This window comes from Protopterus annectens, chromosome 6.part1, assembly GCF_019279795.1.
Source record: "Protopterus annectens isolate FY-2018-M chromosome 6.part1, PAN1.0, whole genome shotgun sequence".
Lineage (NCBI taxonomy): Eukaryota > Metazoa > Chordata > Ceratodontiformes > Protopteridae > Protopterus > Protopterus annectens.
Window position 1 is genome coordinate 35,096,252 of NC_056738.1, and position 21,714 is coordinate 35,117,965.

General features: G+C 40.9%; 1 protein-coding gene across 2 annotated transcripts in view; it reads left to right on the forward strand.

Moving 5' to 3' along the window:
- Nucleotides 1-21,714, forward strand: part of IFT172 (intraflagellar transport 172) — a 3,348,311-nt gene that overhangs the window by 147,380 nt on the left and 3,179,217 nt on the right. For both annotated transcript variants that reach the window (XM_044075467.1, XM_044075468.1), the window contains exon 3: nucleotides 8,825-8,937. In XM_044075467.1, coding sequence (XP_043931402.1) covers nucleotides 8,825-8,937 — 113 coding nt within the window. The remainder of the gene's footprint in view (nucleotides 1-8,824; nucleotides 8,938-21,714) is intronic.

The following is a 21,714-nucleotide window of genomic DNA, read 5'->3' on the forward strand; positions in this document are numbered from 1 at the left end:
ATCAAGAGGTAGCCTGGTCAAAAAGGCTACAGAAGTAGAAAACGCTTTTGTAGAATGAGCTTTGACTTTGTCATGTAATGCAATGCCTGCTTCACGGTAAATAAATAATATGCAATCAGAAAGCCATTTAGACAAGGTAGATTTGGATACCGGTGCACCTTTTTTAGAATCCGAGAAGGAGACAAACAGCTGATCAGCCCTTCTATGGTCTTTTGTCCTGTCCAAATAGAAACAAAGTTGTCTATGGACATCAAGTTTGTGAAGCATATATTCTAACTGATTTGAGTGATTGAGAAAGAAAACAGGTAATTCAATTGTCTGAGTAAGTGTGAATTTGGAACAAACTTTTGGTAAGAATGACGGGTTCATCCTGAGGGAAACCCTGTCTTTGTGAAATGTCAAGTACGGCTGCTTAAAAGAAAGGGCTTGCAACTCCAAAATTCTGCGTGCTGATGTAATGGCCACCAAGAAAATGGTCTTCCAAGAAAGGTATTTCAGCTCACAAGAAGAGGCAGATTCAAAGGGCGGGAGAATAATCTTGGACAGGACTAGGTTCAAATTCCATGGAGCAGTAGGAGATCTGATCGGTGGTTTTAAGTGCATTGTACCCTTCAAAAAAGCCTTAGCCAACTTGTTAGACATAATACCATTTTCAGATGCACCTATATGAAAATTAGAAATAGCAGCCAGTTGCACTCAAATGGTTGCTGTTGCAGCTCCTTCATTGAACAGTTTTGTCAGAAATGGAAAAATATCCAAAGTGGAAGCCAGAAAAGGGTCCATGTTATTTTGGCTGAGTCCAGATGGAAAACCTTTTCCACTTACTGAGATAAAGTTTCCTGGTTGAAGATTTGTGTGAAGACAAGAGAAGAGAATATGTTGAGCCTCTTCTGATAAATTCTGGAACCTGGCTATTCTAGGAATTGGAGCAGCCAAGCTCAGTTTGATTGACTGGAGAGAAAGGTGAAGAGCTCCTGACGAGTGGGTCAGCAGATCCGACACGGGGTCCAGGATCCAAGGCTCCTCCAGTAGATGAGGCTTCAGAAAGGGGAACCAAATTTGATGAGGCCAAAATGGGGCTATTAAGATAAGTGCCCTGTCCAGAAAGCTGGCTTTCTGTAAGACTTTGGGAATCAGGGGAAATGGAGGGAAAGCATAAAGGAGTACCAGAGGCCAATTGTGGATGAGTGCTTCCCTCGGGTTGTCCCTGTTGAGGGATCAGGGCAAAGTAGTTGCTGCACTTGGTGTTTGTGGGGGTAGCAAAAAGGTCGCAGCAAGGCTGGCCCCATCTGCAGAAAATAATTTCCGCTACTTCTTTCTTGAGGGGACCACTCATGAGGCAACAGAATAGCGCTGCTGAGTCTGTCCGCTATCACGTTGGATTTCCCCGGAATGTGCATTGCTGCCAGAAAGCGCTGGGTGGACTCTGCCCATTTCCATAATCTTGGAGCCTCTCGACATAGGGGATAAGATTTGGCTCCGCCTTGTTTGTTTATGTACCAGACTATGGACATGTTGTCTGACTGGATCGCAATCGTGCCTAGAGGAAGCGAGTCTTGAAAGGACTGCAATGCTAAAAGAATCGCTCTCATCTCTAGGACGTTTATGTGCAAATGAGCCTCATGAGCCTGCCATGTACCTTGGGCTGTCCATCCCTGATAATGCCCCCCCACCCGATCAGGGAGGTGTTTGTGGTCACTGTTGCAACTGGAGCTGGGAGGACAAATGGACGTCCCATAGTCACCGTCTCGGACGTTAGCCACCACTGAAGATTGTCCTTACAAGAGTTGGTTATCAGAACTGGGTGATTCATCGGTAAGTCCTGAAAAGTCCACTGTGTGAATAGCAGCCACTGAAGAATGTGCATGTGAGATCTTGCTAGGGGTATTGCAGTAATCGCTGCTGCCATAGTGCCAACATCCTGGCAGACAGATTCAGTGCAAACTTCTCCCCCCTTCCCCCCCAAAGGAGCAAACGCCTATCCCAACTGAATGTAACCTCCCTGACATCACAGATGCACAGGTGAAAGCTGCCCTCTCCAAAGCAAAAAACACAGCATCTATGGGACCGGACGGTGTCCCAGGCTGTGTCTTACACGAGCTCCAAGAAGAACTGAACCCTCACATTGTCACTGTTCAAACTTAGCCTTACTACAGGATATGTACCCAAAGAATGGCGTACAGCTACAGTGGTCCCACTCCACAAAGGTGGTGCCACAAAGGACCCCGGAAACTATCGCCCCGTAAGCCTGACTAGTCTGGTCTGTAAAGCTATGGAGCGTATTATCATGGAACTCATAAACAAGGACATTGGGAGCCTCCAGACACTGGACCCTACCCAATTTGGCTTTGTTAAGGGCAAATCTTGCCTCTTAAACCTAGTTGATTTCTTTGAAACAGTTACCAAAGCCATAGATGAGGGCAAGGTAGTCCACACAGCCTTCCTGGACCTCACAAAAGCCTTCGACACAATACCCCACTCGGGCATCATAAATAAGCTTACCAGCTTAAATATCAACCCCTATATCACAAGATGGGTTGCAAACTGGCTCAGAGATAGAACCCACATGGTCAGAATCGCAGGTGCCATGTCCAAATCCAAATCAGTTACAAGTGGCATCCCACAGGGCTCAGTTCTGGGACCTCTCTTGTTCGGTATATACTTCTCTGAGGTTCAGACTAACACTGGGGGGATTATGGCTGACAAAGTTCGCAGATGACTGCAAACTGGGGGCCATAATTGAATCTCCAGCTGACACAAGCATCCTCCAAAAGGGTCTCACAGAGATGGATGCTTGGTGCCAGAGCCGCGGCCTCAAGCTAAATGCTAAAAAGTGCATAGTCACCCCCTTTGGGAAAAACAAGGTGCCCACAAATTACCACATAGGTGGTAATCCATTGAGTACGGAAGAAGTAATTAGAGATTTGGGGACCAACGTAGATAGTAATTTCTCCTTTGATAATCATGTTGCCAAAGTGGTTAGAAAGACCTTCTATATAGCCCACCTTATCACGAAAGGGTTTGCATCTAGATCAAGAGAGGTCATTGTGCTCCTCTACTCGTCACTCATCAGGCCCATAATTGAATACAATGCCCCTTTTGGGATGTACCTTACCCGACACCTGCAGCAACTGGAGAGACCCCAAAAGTACCTCACCAAGAGGATCATGGGCTGCAAACAGATGTCCTATGCAGCTCGACTAAAGAAACTCCAGCTCCACTCAGTTGCTTACCGTCTACTCAGAGGCGATCTATGCCTGACGTACAAAGCCATTTCAAACCCAGAATTAATGGACATGCTCCACCTCAAAAAATCCAAGTCCCTTAGAGCTACACGCTCCAGGGACCTAAACCTCAGCACAAAAATAAATAGGACATGCTGGAGGGACAGATTAATTTCCCAGAGGCTCCCCTCACTCTGGAATAGAATCCCAATTCATGTTAGACATAGCCCCTCGCTGACCCTCTTCAAGCGAAATTTGGATGCGTGGATGGGAAATTGCAAATTCACCCCTGGGATCTCTCCTGTGTCCCTGCTAGGCAGAGGCACAGTAAACTAATCTTAAAAGGGTACCTTCTGTGACCTACTTTACAGAGGCACAGTAGGCTAATCTAATAGGGAGGCGGAAGCCAAATACACTCTGGCTAGGCTTATAAATGTCCTAGGGCAGATAGCCTAGTATCTACCTATGAACCTATAAGAATCTGTGATGCTGGTGCTGTTTGACAGAAGATCCACGATTAGTTGCCGTAGGGTAAGCACTCTTTCTGGAAGGAGCTTTAGGGACATGCTGACCGTGTCTAAGTCTGCTCCTATAAACACTGTACACTGTGATGACAATAAAGCAGACTTTTCTGAATTTATCATAATGCCCAATTGGAAACATTGATCTAAGGCAGTGTCCCTTGCTCGAATAAGTTGATGCCTGGTCGGAGCGGTGATGAGCCAGTCATCCAAATATGGAAACGCCCGGGTTCCTAAATGTCTCAAGTGAGCCATGACCACTACCATGCATTTGGTGAATACTCTGAGGGCTGTAGTGAGACCAAAGGGCAGGGCCTGAAACTGGAAGTGAGTGGCTCCCAGCCTGAAGCACAGATGATCCCTGGATGGCCTGGCCATTTTGATATGGTAGTACGCATCCTGGAGATCTATAGAGCGCATCCAATTGTCCCTTCCTAAGAATGGGAGAATGGACTGAAGCGTGACCATCTGGAACTTTGTCTTTACCACATATTTGTCGAGTCTGCTGAGGTCCAAAAAGATCTCCAGTCCCCTGTCTTCTTTGCACCAAAAAGAATCTTGAGTAAGTTCTGGATCCTTGCTGGTCTGCTGGGACTGGCTGGATGACTCTTTTTTGCAATAGTTTTTGGACCTCTACAGATGCCAGATCCCGTAGACTGGGTAGAACATCTGGGATTCCTTTTGTTGGTCTGGGTTGTGAAAGAAAGGGGATGAAATATCCTCTGGATATAACATTTTGTACCCATTGGTCTTCTGAGATTTTTAGCCGGGCGCCTAGGTACGAAGACAAACGTCCCCCGACTGCCTCCAGAGCAGGACAGTCGGGCCTCCTTTCAGGAGCGCTGATAGGGTTTCCCAAGGAACAGATCCATGTCACCCTGGTTCTGCAGACCCCCTCTGCCATGTGGGTGTCATCTTCCACCATTGCCTCCTCCTCTGCCCCTGGAGGAAGCTTCACCTTGTGAGTTTGGAAAGGCTCCTTGGGTCTTACGGAACCACATTTCCCCTCCCCATTGACCTTTAGGATAAGGTCTAGTAGGGGTAGAAAAAAGGACTCCTACGGCAGATAGAGTCTTACCGTCTTGCTCACATCTGGTGAGGGTCTCTTTAACTTTTGGTCCAAACAAGGAAGAACCATCAAAGGGGGCATTCACAAATGACAACTTAAAAGGTTCCATAAAAGAACATAAGTGCATCCAGGAATGTCTTCGCAGAGCAATTCCTGTACCCGCTGCCCTACTTGTTCCATCAGCTGTGTAAGACACAAGGTGCATGGAAGAGTTTACGATGGAATTGAGGGTAGCAAGCTGAGACGTCATTTTGTCTTCCACTGAATCAGCTACTGCACCCTGGAGAGTATCTCCAAGCTCCTTCAGGAGACCTCTCTGAAGCCTTGTGAAGTGGGTTAGGTAGTTCAATGACCGAAGGGCAAAGGTCGTAGAACTGAACATGCGGTTACCGTATCTGTCCATGATCCTAGATTCTCTATTAGGAGAATGGACAGACATAGAAGTCTCCGACATCTCTTTCTTAGTGGCTGCCGCCACCACCATGGCATCAGCAGGTATGGGTTTGGATAAGAAGTACTTATCTTGAGGTGCTGAAATGTATTTGTTGGGCCTCTTAGGGACAGGCTCCATAGAATCCGGCGACTTGCATGCCCTTCGAGACAAAAGATCCATCAACTCATCGAAGGGCGGAGACAACCCAAGAGGTGGAGGGTTGAGACCTGAAAGCCTTCAGGAGCACCGATTCGTCCTCAGTAGGGTTTAGGGGCTGCCAGTCCCCTCTGCTTAAGGATCTCAAGGATATCCTCAAAGGAGATATCCTCAGAGGGGGGCCTTGGGGCTCTTCCAATTCCTCCAAATCAGTGTCCGACATGATGGATTTCTGGGGGGAATCTAAATGTCTTCTCTTACATAATCTCTTCTGAGGGACCTCCTCAGTGGGAACTTCTGGGGAGGTCTCGGAAGAGCAGGGTTCCCCCAAAGGGGCATCCTTAGGCTCTGGGTGCCTACACTTTCAGTGGATCTGCAGTAACGGAGAAGATTCAGGCGCTTTCTGGGAGGAGGTGGCCATATCAGAAGTTGTGGCATTTTGGGGACAAAGCCCTCCTCATGGCATCGAAGACACCATGGCTCTGATGCGAGGAAGCACCCAGGTCCAAAGACACCTCTCACACCAGAACCGTCAGCTCTGAGCCAGAGGTAGGAACCTAACTCATCCGCGCCGAAGCCCCAAGGGGGAGAGATTGAACTGACATATCGGTTCGACTCCCCCCCTGGAACCGACAGGAGAGTGTCGGCTCCCAGATTCCTCCGCCGGAGCAGAGGACATCAGGGTTGTCGGTACCGACAGGGCAGAAGTGAATGTCGGCACCGATGGTTCCACAAATGACTGAATAGCCTCCTCCGGCTCTGATGTCTTGATTCGAGTCGGAGGAGGAGCAGAAAGAACAGGAGAGGAATTTGGCAGTTCCGAAGCTGCTTGAGTCGAAGCGACAGAATTCTAGCTAGTGCTGGATCCTGTAAAAGTCTCCGTACCACTCGATCCATGTCCGAATCAGACAGTCTGGAAGCCCAAGAGGAAACCACTTATGGAGCCGGTGTACCCAGAATTGGGGATCTCAAGGTAGGAGATACCAGTTCCAGTAGTGGGGACCGGCTCCTACCCACTACCTGTACAATGGAGCTGAGACAGGAGCTTTGGGTGATTTCAGAACCGAAGATCCCTTCGGACCCGAACTAGTTGAAGAAGCTGGTGAAGAAGGTTTTGGTTTTCCCTGAGCAGAATCCAAGTCTGATTGAAAAGCAGACTTAATCAATCCATGCTCCACTAACTTATGTTTCCTTTCAGCCAAAACTCTAACGCTGAAACCATGGCAAATGGAGCAAACCTCCTGGAGATGGACCTCTCCCAAGCAATATACACAGGTGGAGTAGCCATCAATTGTAGACATCTTCTGATTGCATTTAGGGCATCTTTTAAACCCTGACTTAGCCTTCTCAGACATAGTAACAATAATAGAGTACGTCAGTAAAGAAAAACAACAATACACTGTTAGCAAATGAAACTAAGCCTAACCAGCTACAAGAATAAAAAGGCAGCTTACCGTAGCGGATTCCTAAAAGTCTCTAACAAACACAGAATAAGCCAAACAGGTTAAAGGTAAGTAACAGAAAACAGCCTAAAAACAGCTAAGAGCCTAACCGGCTAACAAAAAATTGCATAAAACTGCAAAAGCCTAACTCGGCTAAGGATGGGGCAAATAAGCCTAATGGCTAAACACAGACAGAAAAAAAGGGCCAACGCCCAACAAACGCGAAGAGATGGTTTTATGACCAAAAAAGAGAGATAATCTGTAAAAACGGATAAACTGTCCTACCACAAGCTTATGTAAAGTCTAAATAACAATTAAATATAGGATTATTTTGAAAATTTTGCACAAAAGAGTGAACTTATCTCTCCAATGGCCTGAGCTGTAGAGAAACGCACAATCAGTTACAGCGGCAAACTAGATCTGGGGAAAGTAGTGGTGCATTGTGGGATAGTGCTTTGGCCTCGAGCTGTTAGAGACCTCGAGCTTTGCAATTTGGCCGACTTGGAGCCGAGGATCGGCTCCGAACCCATTAGTAAGAATGAAGGCGAGATTGAACAACTTCACATCATACTTTGTTTACAAATGTTAGATGAAAAATTAAAAATATGTTGAAATATTCTTTACGTATTCTAGAAATTCATTGAATCATGCAATATCCCATCATAGTACCAGGAATAAATTATCTGTAAAGTGTCCATAAAATAACTGGAGAAAGGACAACTCTCTATTTCCTCTGCCTTAGACAAACTACATTTACAGAGGTTGCATTTCAGTGAAATTAGACAAGGTGGCTGATTTAAATGGTGGGAGAAGTGGCAAGAAAATATTCAACCATCACCAATCACATTGATAATTTAATGGGTCCAGTAGAAGGTAGACCAGCAGAAATAGTGAGAATAGGATAGAACACAGTGTGGATGTTGGCACTATTCAACCTGTTATTAAACATAGCTTTAATATTTTGAATGGCAGTAAAACTGTTCTGATTTTAGGAGATTGTCCTGTGCTTACAAAGCAGACAAACGTGAAGCAGTAAAACTGTTCTGATTTTAGGTGATTGTCCTGTGTTTAAAAAGCAGACAAACTTGAAGGTGATATTTGAAGGCATTAAGGCATTTCAGAAGGCATTGTTTATCTTAATACAAAGAGAAAAACATTCTAATGTGATGTTTGTAAAGTATTTCGTTTTCTTGTTGACATTTCATATTTTTGGACAAAAGTCCCAGAAGGACATAAGATAATGAAAAAAAAATCACATTTGTAGTACTATTTTGTAGTATATATTGCCTTATATGACACACGAGCCCTTTTTACATTGGGAAACCTGAGAGAGTTACAGTGAAGAATTTTGGAAGATGTGATATCAAGAAAAAAACAATATAAAGAAAGCATGTAAAGTTTGTACAGACATTCTTCTACATGAACTGCGTTTAGCAAGCTTTCATTCTTTATTTTAAAAATTATATCTTTATCATATAGGGGAGTGGGAATTGAATTTCTTTTAAGAGATGTGTTATTTTGGCTACACAGCTTAACAGTTATGTAGTTCCTGGTCTAGCGGGCATTTAGTATTAAACTGGAACTTAAGACAAGAGGTTGAAATGAACTAAAATTAAACAGCCTAACATGCATGTACACTCCTTTACTCATAGATTCAAGCTATTAATTATTTATTATTCATAGACTTGAATTTAAAAGTTTTTGTAAGGTGTTTTAATGACCTTCATATTATAATGGAATGTTTTGCAGAAAGGGCTATGTTCTATAATAAGGTTTCATTGATGGAGTTTGACTTTTAACAAAAGATACTTATTGCACTGTACGTAATTTTAAATATGTCTAAGGAAGTTCAGAATCTTTCTATGGATGAAAGTGTATAATAAGATTCATTATGCTTTTGTAAATGCGTTTCTCAGTGGTCGACACCCTTTTCCTTTTTATACTGAATTATACCTGTTCTTCTTCTGGTTTCCTTTTAGTATGGCAAAAAGAGCTACATGGTTAAAGGAATGGCTTTCTCACCAGACTCCACCAAGATTGCAGTTGGACAAACGGACAATATAATTTATGTGTATAAGATCGGTGAGGAATGGTAAGGTTGCCCTTGTGCTTCTTGTTTTTTTATTATTTTTTCTTTGGTTAGCATATTTTAATGAATTTTGTTTAATTTAAAACGATGCAAAAGCTCAGAAAGTCTAACTAGAAGTCCAACTGCTAGACAGTGAGTATGGTCACTTTTTTTTAAGCATCTCCTTTGTTTTGTGTGGAATATTAAGCTCTTGTTTTCTGAAGACTGGTAGACTGAAAAGTGGTACAGGCTATACCAATACTGCTCATTTGCCCAACCTTTTTTTCTGTAATATTGCTTCATATATGCTATTAACTCCATTAACACCCCATACAGTGTTGCTCAATATCTTTTTATAAGAATGCTTCTATATAGTCTTTTACTTCCATCAATATTTCTGCATTGGATGACTTGGATGACTACTGTAGAAGCTATCTGTTGCAGCTGAATGAGACATCCTTATCACTGGCTTCACCATGATATATGAGAAGGCAGATTTGTGTGAGACACTGGCCTGTATAGTAGAAAGTCCATCCATAGTAATAGCAGGACTAAGGCTAAAAACACAAATCTTCGTATTGGATATGTGAAGAAAGTCTACTTAGTGGGGAACATAGTTAGTCTCTCACAGTATTGTGTAATGTATCTTATTTTCTTGATGGTCTCCTTTGGTCATAAGCTTATTAAAAACCTATGAATCCGGCATTAGGACAGATAGTTCCTTCCTGTGTGAGTCAATACACTTTGATGCTGTTCCTTTCCAGATCTATGTTATTGCATACTTGTCTAGACACTAAAAACAGCTCCAGGCTACCAGTTTTTAGAACTTTGATAAAGATATCTTTGTAGTCAGTAAGAAAGTTTTATTTATTTCTAGTGTTATTTCTTATTAATAACCTTACACTCAGTCCTAACTTAATGGAAAAGTATCCCACTTCCTATATTGTTAACCCGTTGTTAACCAGTAGGCATTTCTATCCTTTAACACCTTAACTGAGTTAAAAAAAATAGCCTTTTAGACCATTTTAGCTTTACCTTTTGGTTATCCCTTGGCTGTTGATTTGTTTTACCCAGTATTAAAAATAGATCATTAGTTTAGGAATGGACCTGTGGAGATGAGATTCCACTGCATACTAAGCTTCATAACTGCTTATGAGCTGGTATAGTATGTATGATTGCCACATTTCCGCTCCTCTTAAAATTTGGAAAAGCAGTTAAATTTTTTATGTTTGAAAAGCTGAATTTGGCATAAAAAGAAGTAGTAGAGCCAAAGCTTTCAATGTCAGTTGTTGTGAGCCCAAAGGCCCTGAAAAAAATTAAAGCTTTATAAAACTTGTTGACATTTGTCCATTATCTTCCTGTCCACTTTCTCAGACTGCTACAGGTAAAAGTGATGTAGTTGTGCAAAGTGTTGTTTTAAAAGTTAAGTCAAACCTCCAGTCATGTAGTTGTTCCATAGTTTTACTAGTCCGGCTGAAAAAAGATTTCTTAGATGGCTTACACAAAAGCTTTGTCCCTTCCAGACATCCCAGAACTTGTTATGACAAGTGGGCAGTGGCCTTGTTGAGCTCTAATTGGAGAGACTGTTCAGCCACCTTCTCTATGCTGTTCTTTTGCAATGTTTTTACCAAACCCTTTCAAACTGAATATTTCCTTATTAGTTCCATTACCTTCATCATCATTATCTTCCTGTCCACTTTCTCAGACTGCTAGAGGTAAAAGTGATGTAGTTGTGCAAAGTGTTGTTTTAAAAGTTAAGTCAAACCTCCAGTCATGTAGTTGTTCCATAGTTTTACTAGTCCGGCTGAAAAAAGATTTCTTAGATGGCTTACACAAAAGCTTTGTCCCTTCCAGACATCCCAGAACCTGTTATGACAAGTGGGCAGTGGCCTTGTTGAGATCTAATTGGAGAGACTGTTCAGCCGCCTTCTCCATGCTGTTCTTTTGCAATGTTTTTACCAAACCCTTTCAAACTGAATATTTCCTTATTAGTTCCATTACCTTCATCATCACTTTCAGAGAAAGTCAGACCCAGCCCTTGTGGTGTCTCTGTTTATATGAAGGTCTATGTTGATGCTTGAGGTGTTGATGTCTCTGATAGTGATGTATGACTTGGTGTGGATATTCCCACCATCAGTGGTGCCATCTCTGTCAGTGTTCTGGATATCCCCAGTGCAGGTGCTAACATTCCTTTCATCTATGATGCTTGTGCCCAGGGCTTCATCACCTATGATGGTATAGAGTCTGTCACCATTGATATTGGATTTGTTGTATCCTGCCACATAATACTTGGCAGCAGGGATCTTGGTGCAGTGCCATTTATTAGTGTATAGTGCAGTGTCAGCTGTGCTGTCATCATTGTATTGGCTGCCCCCAGTATCCTTGCCCATCTCAGTATTAACACTGACTATTTCCATAATCTTTTTCTGAGCCCGTGGCCCTACCACTTGTCATACTGTAGGATATAGAGGGCAAGGCTTTCTTCATCTTACTTCCATGACATTGGTATCCCAATGAATGTTTTCCTTGTTTTTGACTCTTCCATTGAAGATGGCAAGGAAAGTATTGTGCAGAGGAAGCACAACGCCCCCCCCCATGGAGTCTCCTATCCTCATATTTCAATGAGGAGGAGGATTGTGGCTTCTCAGTCTCCTCACATAGACCCCAGGTTTGAGGAGATTTTAGAAACGATGAAGCAGAAATGGGGGTGGCACAAAGACACCATGCTTCTCCGTCAAAAGAGAATGGTGCAAAGGTCTTTTGGATTACTCATCAGTCCTCCTGGCTATTTCTTCTCTCTCACCAAGAGCTCATTACACTTCTTGGAGACATGCTTAATGTAGCTAGCAGTGTAGCTTGTGAAAATCCTAATACATTGCTTCCCATTACTGGCAGTGGCAGCTGGTGACTTCAAATCAAAGGGGGGCTGCAAGAGACAGCTGAATGGGTGGGGTGAATGGGAAGGGGTGTGACCAACTAGAAAGGGGAGGAGCTATGTTCAAAACCACAAAAACTAAAACTTTAATTAAATACGCTGCCCTGGGTGCCAAACCATCATTATAAGAGTCCAATCAAGACAAAAATAAGTGTAGAAGAATAAAAATATTTCAATGCATTTTCTGCATGACAGCTTACTTAATATCTAGATGGAAACAAAAGGTTGTGAGGCATGAAAAAATAAATTACTTTTTAAATACATTACTGGAATGCCAGTCAAAATCAAGTATAAGAAAAACAAGCAGCACTCAACTCAAACCACTTCGCCTTGCACTGCAGTTCTAATTATAAATTATATTCAGCTTTATTAAAGTACCAAGTAACATGCTGAAAGTAGAAATCTCTGTGATGCCCCCACTTGTAAAAATGTTTCTTATCCAAAAAAGACCTGCTGCCTGACAACTATCTACTTGTTTCATGGGGAAAGCATGATCAAAGTAAAAAATGAAAAGCAAACAAGAAACAAGCTTCAAGATACATTGCTTAAAGGATTACTGTACAGGTTATGGACCACACATGATTGGCATTCTGTTTAGTTTACTAGTAAAGCCTGTAGAGATGACTGGATGTCTCCAAGAAGTGTAATGAGCTTTTTTAAAATAATGTAATCCTGTCCTTCAATACCCAAGGCTTATACATTATCTACTTAAGTATTCTCTGCATGGCAACAACAGAAAGGCTTTCAATGTTGGCAATTCTTTAACAGTATGCTTATTAAAGCTTACTTGCATCTTACGATCTCAGACAAGCTTATCTTATGGTCATTAAAGCATTGCTACTTAAACACAGAGCAACAGGCACTTTGAGTAATAAGCATAAATCAACAGTACAAAAATATGACAGAAACCAGACCATTCTGCAAAATCAAGGACAGATGAAAAGCCACTGTAGTACTTGTGTCTACCCTGGATGGGGGGACACTCTGCACATGTTACACTGCATAACTAGCCCTTGCCTTGCTTGGACACATCCAGAGTCACTACATGGGGGAGTGGGGTGCAACAAGTATGTCACAATTTGAAATGTCTCTGGCTGACTGTGATGGCCCTGACACATTTGTCCTACTTCTCAACCTCAGAGCAAGAAATCTGGACAAAGCCATACATAGAAGTGGGACAAAGGCCCAAAAATAAGGACAATTTTTAAATATTGCTCTTATAAACTTAGAAAGATAATAAAATAGGTCTTGCATTAGTATGAATTTTCTGAAGGGTATGAAATCTGAAACTCAAAATGTCTGTCATTATTTTCTTACTTCAGTCTTTAATGATTTGTCACTAATTTGCCAAAAAAAACACAATTTTATGAAAAATGGTCGAAAAATATAAAATAGCCACACAATACAGCTGGGAACCTGTCAAAGAAGGGACAATTTAGTATTAGTACTGCTAACTTGAGCAGGTGACAAAATAAAAGAATCTACATGCATTTCAAGTAATCTATAACTTTGATTATTACAGTTATTTCTTAATTGTAAACCCTCCATGTTTTCTTCCAACATTGCTATTTTGCGGAGGGATTATTAGGGGGAAGAGCAACATTTTGAGCCAAAATCAGGGACAGTTGAGAGACTGGCTATGCCTAATTCTATAAAGCAATTTATTTGCATGTACCTCTCAAACTGTTAATGCAATAAACCTGGACAAGGCCAAATATATTGGGGGAACATAAACAGTACTAAAAATTGCTCTTGTATAAACTGAGACAGGTGATAGAGTAACAGGTCTTAATTTAGCATGCATTTTTCTGAAGGTTATGAAGTCTGAAACTCAGTGTATCATTATTTAGTGACTTAATTCCTAAATGATTTGCCAGAAAACTACAAATTTTATGAGGAACAAACCAAAAATAAGAAGCAAAAATCTATTCATTCTTTGAAAATCTGGACAGTTGGGAGGTATAGTTCAGCTGAGCCTCTGAGTTTGCCGCCCTTCCCCCTCACAAAATCATTGTCGAATGGAGCCTCTGCAGCCATTCCAATGATCCATTACTTGGCTATTTCACTCCATTTACAATAAACACTAATGTGCATACTGCTTTACTTCTATGATGATTTGGACTTCATTTGAAAGTTTTATTTTGCATTTTACAGCACAAACACTAAGACATCTGCTAAACAAAAGCAATGCAGTCTCACAATGAAAACAGACTTAGCATTAAAACCTCTCTGCCCTTGAAACTCACATTCATTGAAACAGCATTGAAACCCACATTCAAAGAAAATATATTTTGCCAGTGGCAGATAAAGATTAATTTTGGGCTGTTTTCAAATCATAGGCCCCTTGCATATGAAACAAACATGTGCTCTTTGATATACCTTCCTGATTGTACTAAATTATATTCCTTGTACAATACAGTACAGTTGTTAGAGGGTGTTTTAAATTTGTTTTGAACATTTTTCCAGTAAGCAATGAAACAAAATGCATGCACCCATAATGACAAAACTGCCCAGTTCAGAACATTTCCATCATAAAAGTCTACTCAGACTTCTACAGTCCACCATTATCAGCAAATATGCACAATTCTACAGTCCACCATTACCAGTAAATATGCACAATTCTACAGTCCACCATTATCAGCAAATATGCACAATTCTACGGTCCATTATCAGTAAATATGCATAATCTCTGAAGTAAAAGTCATGTAATAATTCCACATTAAAGAAATTTGTAACTAATGAAGAGGTTGCTGTTAGCAAACACCTTTATATTTCATGTTTGTATCGAAAAATAGTGTCTGTTGCCCCTGAGGAATAAATTGCCTATATTACATTAAAAAAATGATAAGCTAGTGATATTGTAAGAGGAAATAGATGGCAAACTGATAACAGGCTCATAGTTAGTATCTTCACCAAGGAGGACATTCTCAGTATGGCAGCATCCACTCCTTGTGGGAGTATAACCCACAGCCTTCTGCATCAACAGCAAGTACATAACCTGTTGTGCTATTAACAATGCAAGCCAACTCAGCATAAGCAGCACTAAACTTCTCTTCCCCTGCAGCTCTCAGCTCCTTGTAAAATCTACTCAATACTCAACTGCATCTCAACTTCGCAGCCCAAGAAATCTGGAAAAAGACAGCATTCATTGGGGGGGGGTCAAAAGCCCAAAAACCAGGGACACATTAAACATTGCTTGTATAATCTTGGAAAGTTGCTAGAATAAAATGCTGTGTTACCACCATACATTTTACTGCCAAGGTCCCTGTGCAAAACAGTCAGAGCAACATACCACTACGCCAAATCAGCTGCTTTGTCAAAGAGAAATGCTGTGTTACCACCATACATTTTACTGACACGGTCCCTGTGCAAAACAGTCAGAGCAACATACAACTACGCCAAATCAGCTGCTTTGTGAAAGAGACGAAGAATGAAACTTAAATGGCTATCATTTAGTGAATTCACTTCTCACCATAGCTGTCAACCTCTTAGTACAAAACACCTGGACAAACCCAGTAATGAGGGAATACAGCCCTCAAATGTATTCAGTGAATTCAGTTCTTGCCATAGCTGTCAACCTTAGCACAAAAAACCTGGACAAAGCCAATAATGGGGGAATACAGTCCCAAAAATAGGGACAAATTTCAAATATTCATCTTATAAACTTAGAAAATTGCTAGAATAAAAGGTTGTGTTACTATGTATTTTCTGAAGAATATGAAGTCTGAAATTCAAATGCCTGTCAATTTTGCTTCTGATGGAACAAAAACAATTTTCAGCAGAGGCCCAGGGAGAAATACTGCAGACACATGTCTTTGTAAAATGGCAGGACACCAGAGCAAATCCACACAAACACAGGGAGGAGATGCAGACTCCACACAGAAGATACCCCAGCCAAGAATCAAACCAGAAAAACCTGTAGTTGTGAGGCAACAATGCTACCACTGCACCATCAAATATGTAAGAAATTAAACATTCAGAAACCTGAAGTGTGAAATTAAAATGCCTGTCACTTTTATTTAACATTTGTTAACCAGGACAGTCTGACTTGGAACAAAAAAATATTTTCAGCAGAGGCCCAGGAAGAAATAATGCAGACATGTCTTTGTAACACGGAGGACACAAAAGCAAACCCACACAAACACAGGGAAAATATGCAGACCCCACACAGAAGGCACCCCAGCCAAGAATCAAACCAGAAAACATATAGCTGTGAGACAACAATGCTACCACTACACCATCAAATATGTAAGTAATTAAACATTCAGAAACATGAAGTCTGAAATTCAAATGCCTGTCACTTTTCATTTGTTAACCAGGACAGTCTGACTTGGAACAAAAAAACAATTTTCAGCAGAGGCCCAGGAAGAAATAATGCAGACATGTCTTTGTAACATGGGAGGACACAAAAGCAAACCCACACAAATACAGTGAAAAGATGCAGACCCCACACAGAAGGCACCCCAGCCAAGAATAAAACCTGAGAACCTACAGCTGGGAGGCAACAATGCTACCACTGCACAATCAAACATCAAGCATTTAAATATTTAGAAACCACAGATATTATGTGGAACAGAACAGATCAAATATGAGGCAAAAATCTGCTAATTTTTTACAAATGGTGGTGGGTAGGGAATTCAGGCCCTTAACACCTGCATACAGGGTTCAAGCCTGAGGTATTCCCTACCACACCACCATGAGTCTACTCTAGCCACCAGTGTATAATAACTGGGGCATTTCACACACACACACACACACACACACACACACACACACACACACACACACACACACACACACACACACACACACACACACACACACACACAGCCCCTTGCATGATTGGTCCATCCCAAAGGATTCTCTGCAGTCTAAACCCCGCGATTGGTCCTGCCTGCGACTGCTGCAGTCCGGAGTGCCTCTATGTCGTGATGTCATCGCCGCATAGACTTCTGGGCATATTGCCTTTCCCCTTATCTAGACTGCTGAGAAAGCAGTCTGTGAGAGCATGTGTGCATGCGTACGGTCCCTGTGCAAAACAGTCAGAGCAACATACAACTACGCCAAATCAGCTGCTTTGTGAAAGAGACGAAGAATGAAACTTAAATGGCTATCATTTAGTGAATTCACTTCTCACCATAGCTGTCAACCTCTTAGTACAAAACACCTGGACAAACCCAGTAATGAGGGAATACAGCCCTCAAATGTATTCAGTGAATTCAGTTCTTGCCATAGCTGTCAACCTTAGCACAAAAAACCTGGACAAAGCCAGTAATGGGGGAATACAGTCCCAAAAATAGGGACAAATTTCAAATATTCATCTTATAAACTTAGAAAATTGCTAGAATAAAAGGTTGTGTTACTATGTATTTTCTGAAGAATATGAAGTCTGAAATTCAAATGCCTGTCAATTTTGCTTCTGATGGAACTAAAACAATTTTCAGCAGAGGCCCAGGGAGAAATACTGCAGACACATGTCTTTGTAAAATGGCAGGACACCAGAGCAAATCCACACAAACACAGGGAGGAGATGCAGACTCCACACAGAAGATACCCCAGCCAAGAATCAAACCAGAAAAACCTGTAGTTGTGAGGCAACAATGCTACCACTGCACCATCAAATATGTAAGAAATTAAACATTCAGAAACCTGAAGTGTGAAATTAAAATGCCTGTCACTTTTATTTAACATTTGTTAACCAGGACAGTCTGACTTGGAACAAAAAAAATATTTTCAGCAGAGGCCCAGGAAGAAATAATGCAGACATGTCTTTGTAACACGGGAGGACACAAAAGCAAACCCACACAAACACAGGGAAAATATGCAGACCCCACACAGAAGGCACCCCAGCCAAGAATCAAACCAGAAAACATATAGCTGTGAGACAACAATGCTACCACTACACCATCAAATATGTAAGTAATTAAACATTCAGAAACATGAAGTCTGAAATTCAAATGCCTGTCACTTTTCATTTGTTAACCAGGACAGTCTGACTTGGAACAAAAAAACAATTTTCAGCAGAGGCCCAGGAAGAAATAATGCAGACATGTCTTTGTAACATGGGAGGACACAAAAGCAAACCCACACAAATACAGTGAAAAGATGCAGACCCCACACAGAAGGCACCCCAGCCAAGAATCAAACCTGAGAACCTACAGCTGGGAGGCAACAATGCTACCACTGCACAATCAAACATCAAGCATTTAAATATTTAGAAACCACAGATATTATGTGGAACAGAACAGATCAAATATGAGGCAAAAATCTGTTAATTTTTTACAAATGGTGGTGGGTAGGGAATTCAGGCCCTTAACACCTGCATACAGGGTTCAAGCCTGAGGTATTCCCTACCACACCACCATGAGTCTACTCTAGCCACCAGTGTATAATAACTGGGGCATTTCACACACACACACACACACACACACACACACACACACACACACACACACACACACACAGCCCCTTGCATGATTGGTCCATCCCAAAGGATTCTCTGCAGTCTAAACCCCGCGATTGGTCCTGCCTGCGACTGCTGCAGTCCGGAGTGCCTCTATGTCGTGATGTCATCGCCGCATAGACTTCTGGGCATATTGCCTTTCCCCTTATCTAGACTGCTGAGAAAGCAGTCTGTGAGAGCATGTGTGCATGCGTACTGTCCGGAAATTAATTTTTGTGTTTCTTGGTTTGTTTTTATTTTGTTTTGTAGGTGGGAGGGCTGCAGTCCGGTAGTCCTATGGCATGAGCCGCCCCTGATTACTGGTTAATGTTGCCAAGGATCCTTTGGCCTCTTAGAGATTGGAACATTTTAACACTCAGACTGGACACTTAATTGACAGCAGCCCTAACCCCCTCCAAAAAAAAGGTTCCAATTTTCCAAAGACCCATGGCCCATTTTCCATATGAGGAGGGGCAGTAGACCACTTAAGGGAAATGGATTTGAATGTCCCCTACTTTTTCTGAGGGAGATTAACTATCTTTTGCATATGAAAAAGGCTAGCTGGTAAAATATCATAACTTCTGCACAGCTCGAACAGAGTATAACTCACGTATAGCCAACACTAGTGTTCCACCAAAATTCAGGCTAAATCCACTTGTAATGATAAAAACAAATCTTTTATTGAAAATAAGGTTTAGCGCTTTCATCTGTTAAAAATCGGACTTCCTCAGAACCAAAATGGAGTACTTCCAGTTCACATTTAACTAACCTTTTTGGCGCCAAAAATTCAAAAGGAAATGGAGCTCTTAAAGAGACATAGTCATAATAACTCCATATATGCATACTACTATACTAAAAACAGCTAAGCATTTCAACAGATCCAGTGTGCTGATATAAAAATGACAATATAAATATAATGACAATGTAAAATAAAAATGATTATGGTAAATAAAATAAAATGCACTCTGCACGTACTAACTTCATCTTAAAACATACTCCAAATATATGTAACAGTGAAATCATGAATAGGGAAGTTGACCGAATAAGTAATATGTTTAGTAATCAAGGATACCCCTCAACCCTATTATCACAAGTTTCCAACTATGTGAAGAATGAATGGGATAAAAAATTTCCACCTTTATTGGGCAAGTCATTAGATTTTATGAAGATTCATAATAGAAAGAAGGGTATGACGATGTAGGTATGTGTTGTAATCGAGTTTGCGTCTTGATGTATACTCCTTACACGAAGTATATTAGAGATATTTTAAGACAGCACTGGAACTTAATAACAGTAAATGATGATACAGCTTCCGTTTTGGGCAATTATCCAAGCTTTGTATATAAAACGGCACCCAACATTAAAAAATTATTGGAGAAAGCTTCTAAACAAAAAACTGTACATAATACAAAGCTCTCGATGGGAACCGGAAAATGCGGTACCTGCAAACAATGTTATGCCATAAATGAGGTAGGCAATGTTAAGTTAGGAGATATCAACAAGACTAACATTAAATGCAAAGCAGGAAATTGTAGCACCAAACAAGTCGTATATATTGCTACATGTTATGCCTGCAGCGCATTCTATATAGGCAAAACAGAGAGAGCCCTTAGGAAACGAGTATATGAACACATTTATAAGATAAAGATTAAAGACAATAACAATGCACTTTATAAACACATATCCATATATGGCGAATCACATGGTTTTAAATTTGCCATTATAGATCACGTAGAAGTATTTACTTATGGGGGAAATTGGAAAGCACTTTTAGCCATGAAAGAAAGTAAGTGGCAAATTTTGACAGATGCCATTAGGTCACCTGGCATAAATGAAAATATAAGTATTAAACCATTTTTAATCATGGCATAGATATATCATGGATGTTGCCATTGTATTTTGATTCTTGTTGACTTGTTACAATTTATGAGCACTAGTCATGTAAGTTTTACCATTTCACTATTACACATATTTGGAGCATGTTTTAAAATGAAGTTAGTATGTGCAGAGTGTATTTTATTTTATTTACCATAATTATTTTTATTTATTTACATTGTCATTATATTTATATTGTCATTTTTTATATCAGCACACTGGATCTGTTGAAATGCTTAGCTGTTTTTAGTATAGTAGTATGTATATATGGAGTTATTATGACTATGCCTCTTTAAGAGCTCCATTTCCTTTTGAATTTTTGACGCCAAAAAGGTTATTTAAATGTGAACTGGAAGTACTCCATTTTGGTTCTGAGGAAGTCTGATTTTTAACAGATGAAAGCGCTAAACCTTATTTTCAATAAAAGATTAGTTTTTATCATTATGAGTGGATTTAGCCTGAATTTTCGTGGAACACTAGTGTTGGCTATACGTGAGTTATACTCTGTTCGAGCTCTGCAGAAGTTACTATATTTTACCAGCTAGCCTTTTTCCTTCTACAGTCGGTTTCTGGTGTTGGTTGGTTCAGTTATCTTTTGAATATGGCAGAGTTTCAGTGAGAAATTCTTGAAGAGATACACCAGATGTTCTTCATTAAGATCACTGCTTCAGTAGCCTTAGCTATATGGATTATATCCTGTTAAGGATGTAGCAGCCAGCCAGCTTCCAAAGCTTCAGAGCTCCTTCCACATGTATAAACTGTTAGCTCAAGCTGAAGATAGAGATATGGGCACTAAGCCCTTCAGACCTCTCCTCCCACTGAAGATCACTCCTCATAAGGGCTTTTCAGGATTGATTTTCTGCTAAGGTTTCCCATTGCTGGGCAGGTAATTTCCCTTTGGAGGGTAGAATCTTCCATGTTTACTTTAAATGAGAGAAATTAATCTTTTTCTGTGAAAAATACTTTCAAAGCTAGGGAAAGGTGTTTTTATTGACTGTCACATGACTTTATTTTTAAACAGGAGCATCATTTTTTTTTACATTTGTGGAAAAAGTTATTTAATTTAAAACTACTTTTTCTGAAATATTTTTTTTGCTTACTTGTGATGCTGGGGAAAGTGTTTAAAGTGTTTTTTTTTCTGTATTTTACCTGTTTTACTAATTACTGATGCTAGGCTTCCCTGAGAAACGAACATCTTCTTCGGGCTAACTATGGAACAGCTGACTGGTTCCTTGGATCTTCCTTTTTCTAGGCACAAAGAGAAGAAAATTAATAAGCAGCCATTGCCATTACTGCAGGTTGCTAAAGTACCTCAGCTACAAATGAATGCCTCTTATGTGACAGTTTCTGGTTCCTCAGACTATTCATCTTTTTCCTTGACTCCCTCTAGTGTAGTCCCTAGATCCACCATAGACCTTGGGTTAGATATGTCCTCTGTGGTTGTTGAGTGCCCTTGGTGGCAAGGAATAGTCCATCTTGTTGGTCTTGAGAGAATGGGTAGAAAAACATCTCTGTCTAGCCAGACTGCTGTACCTATCTCTCTAGGGAT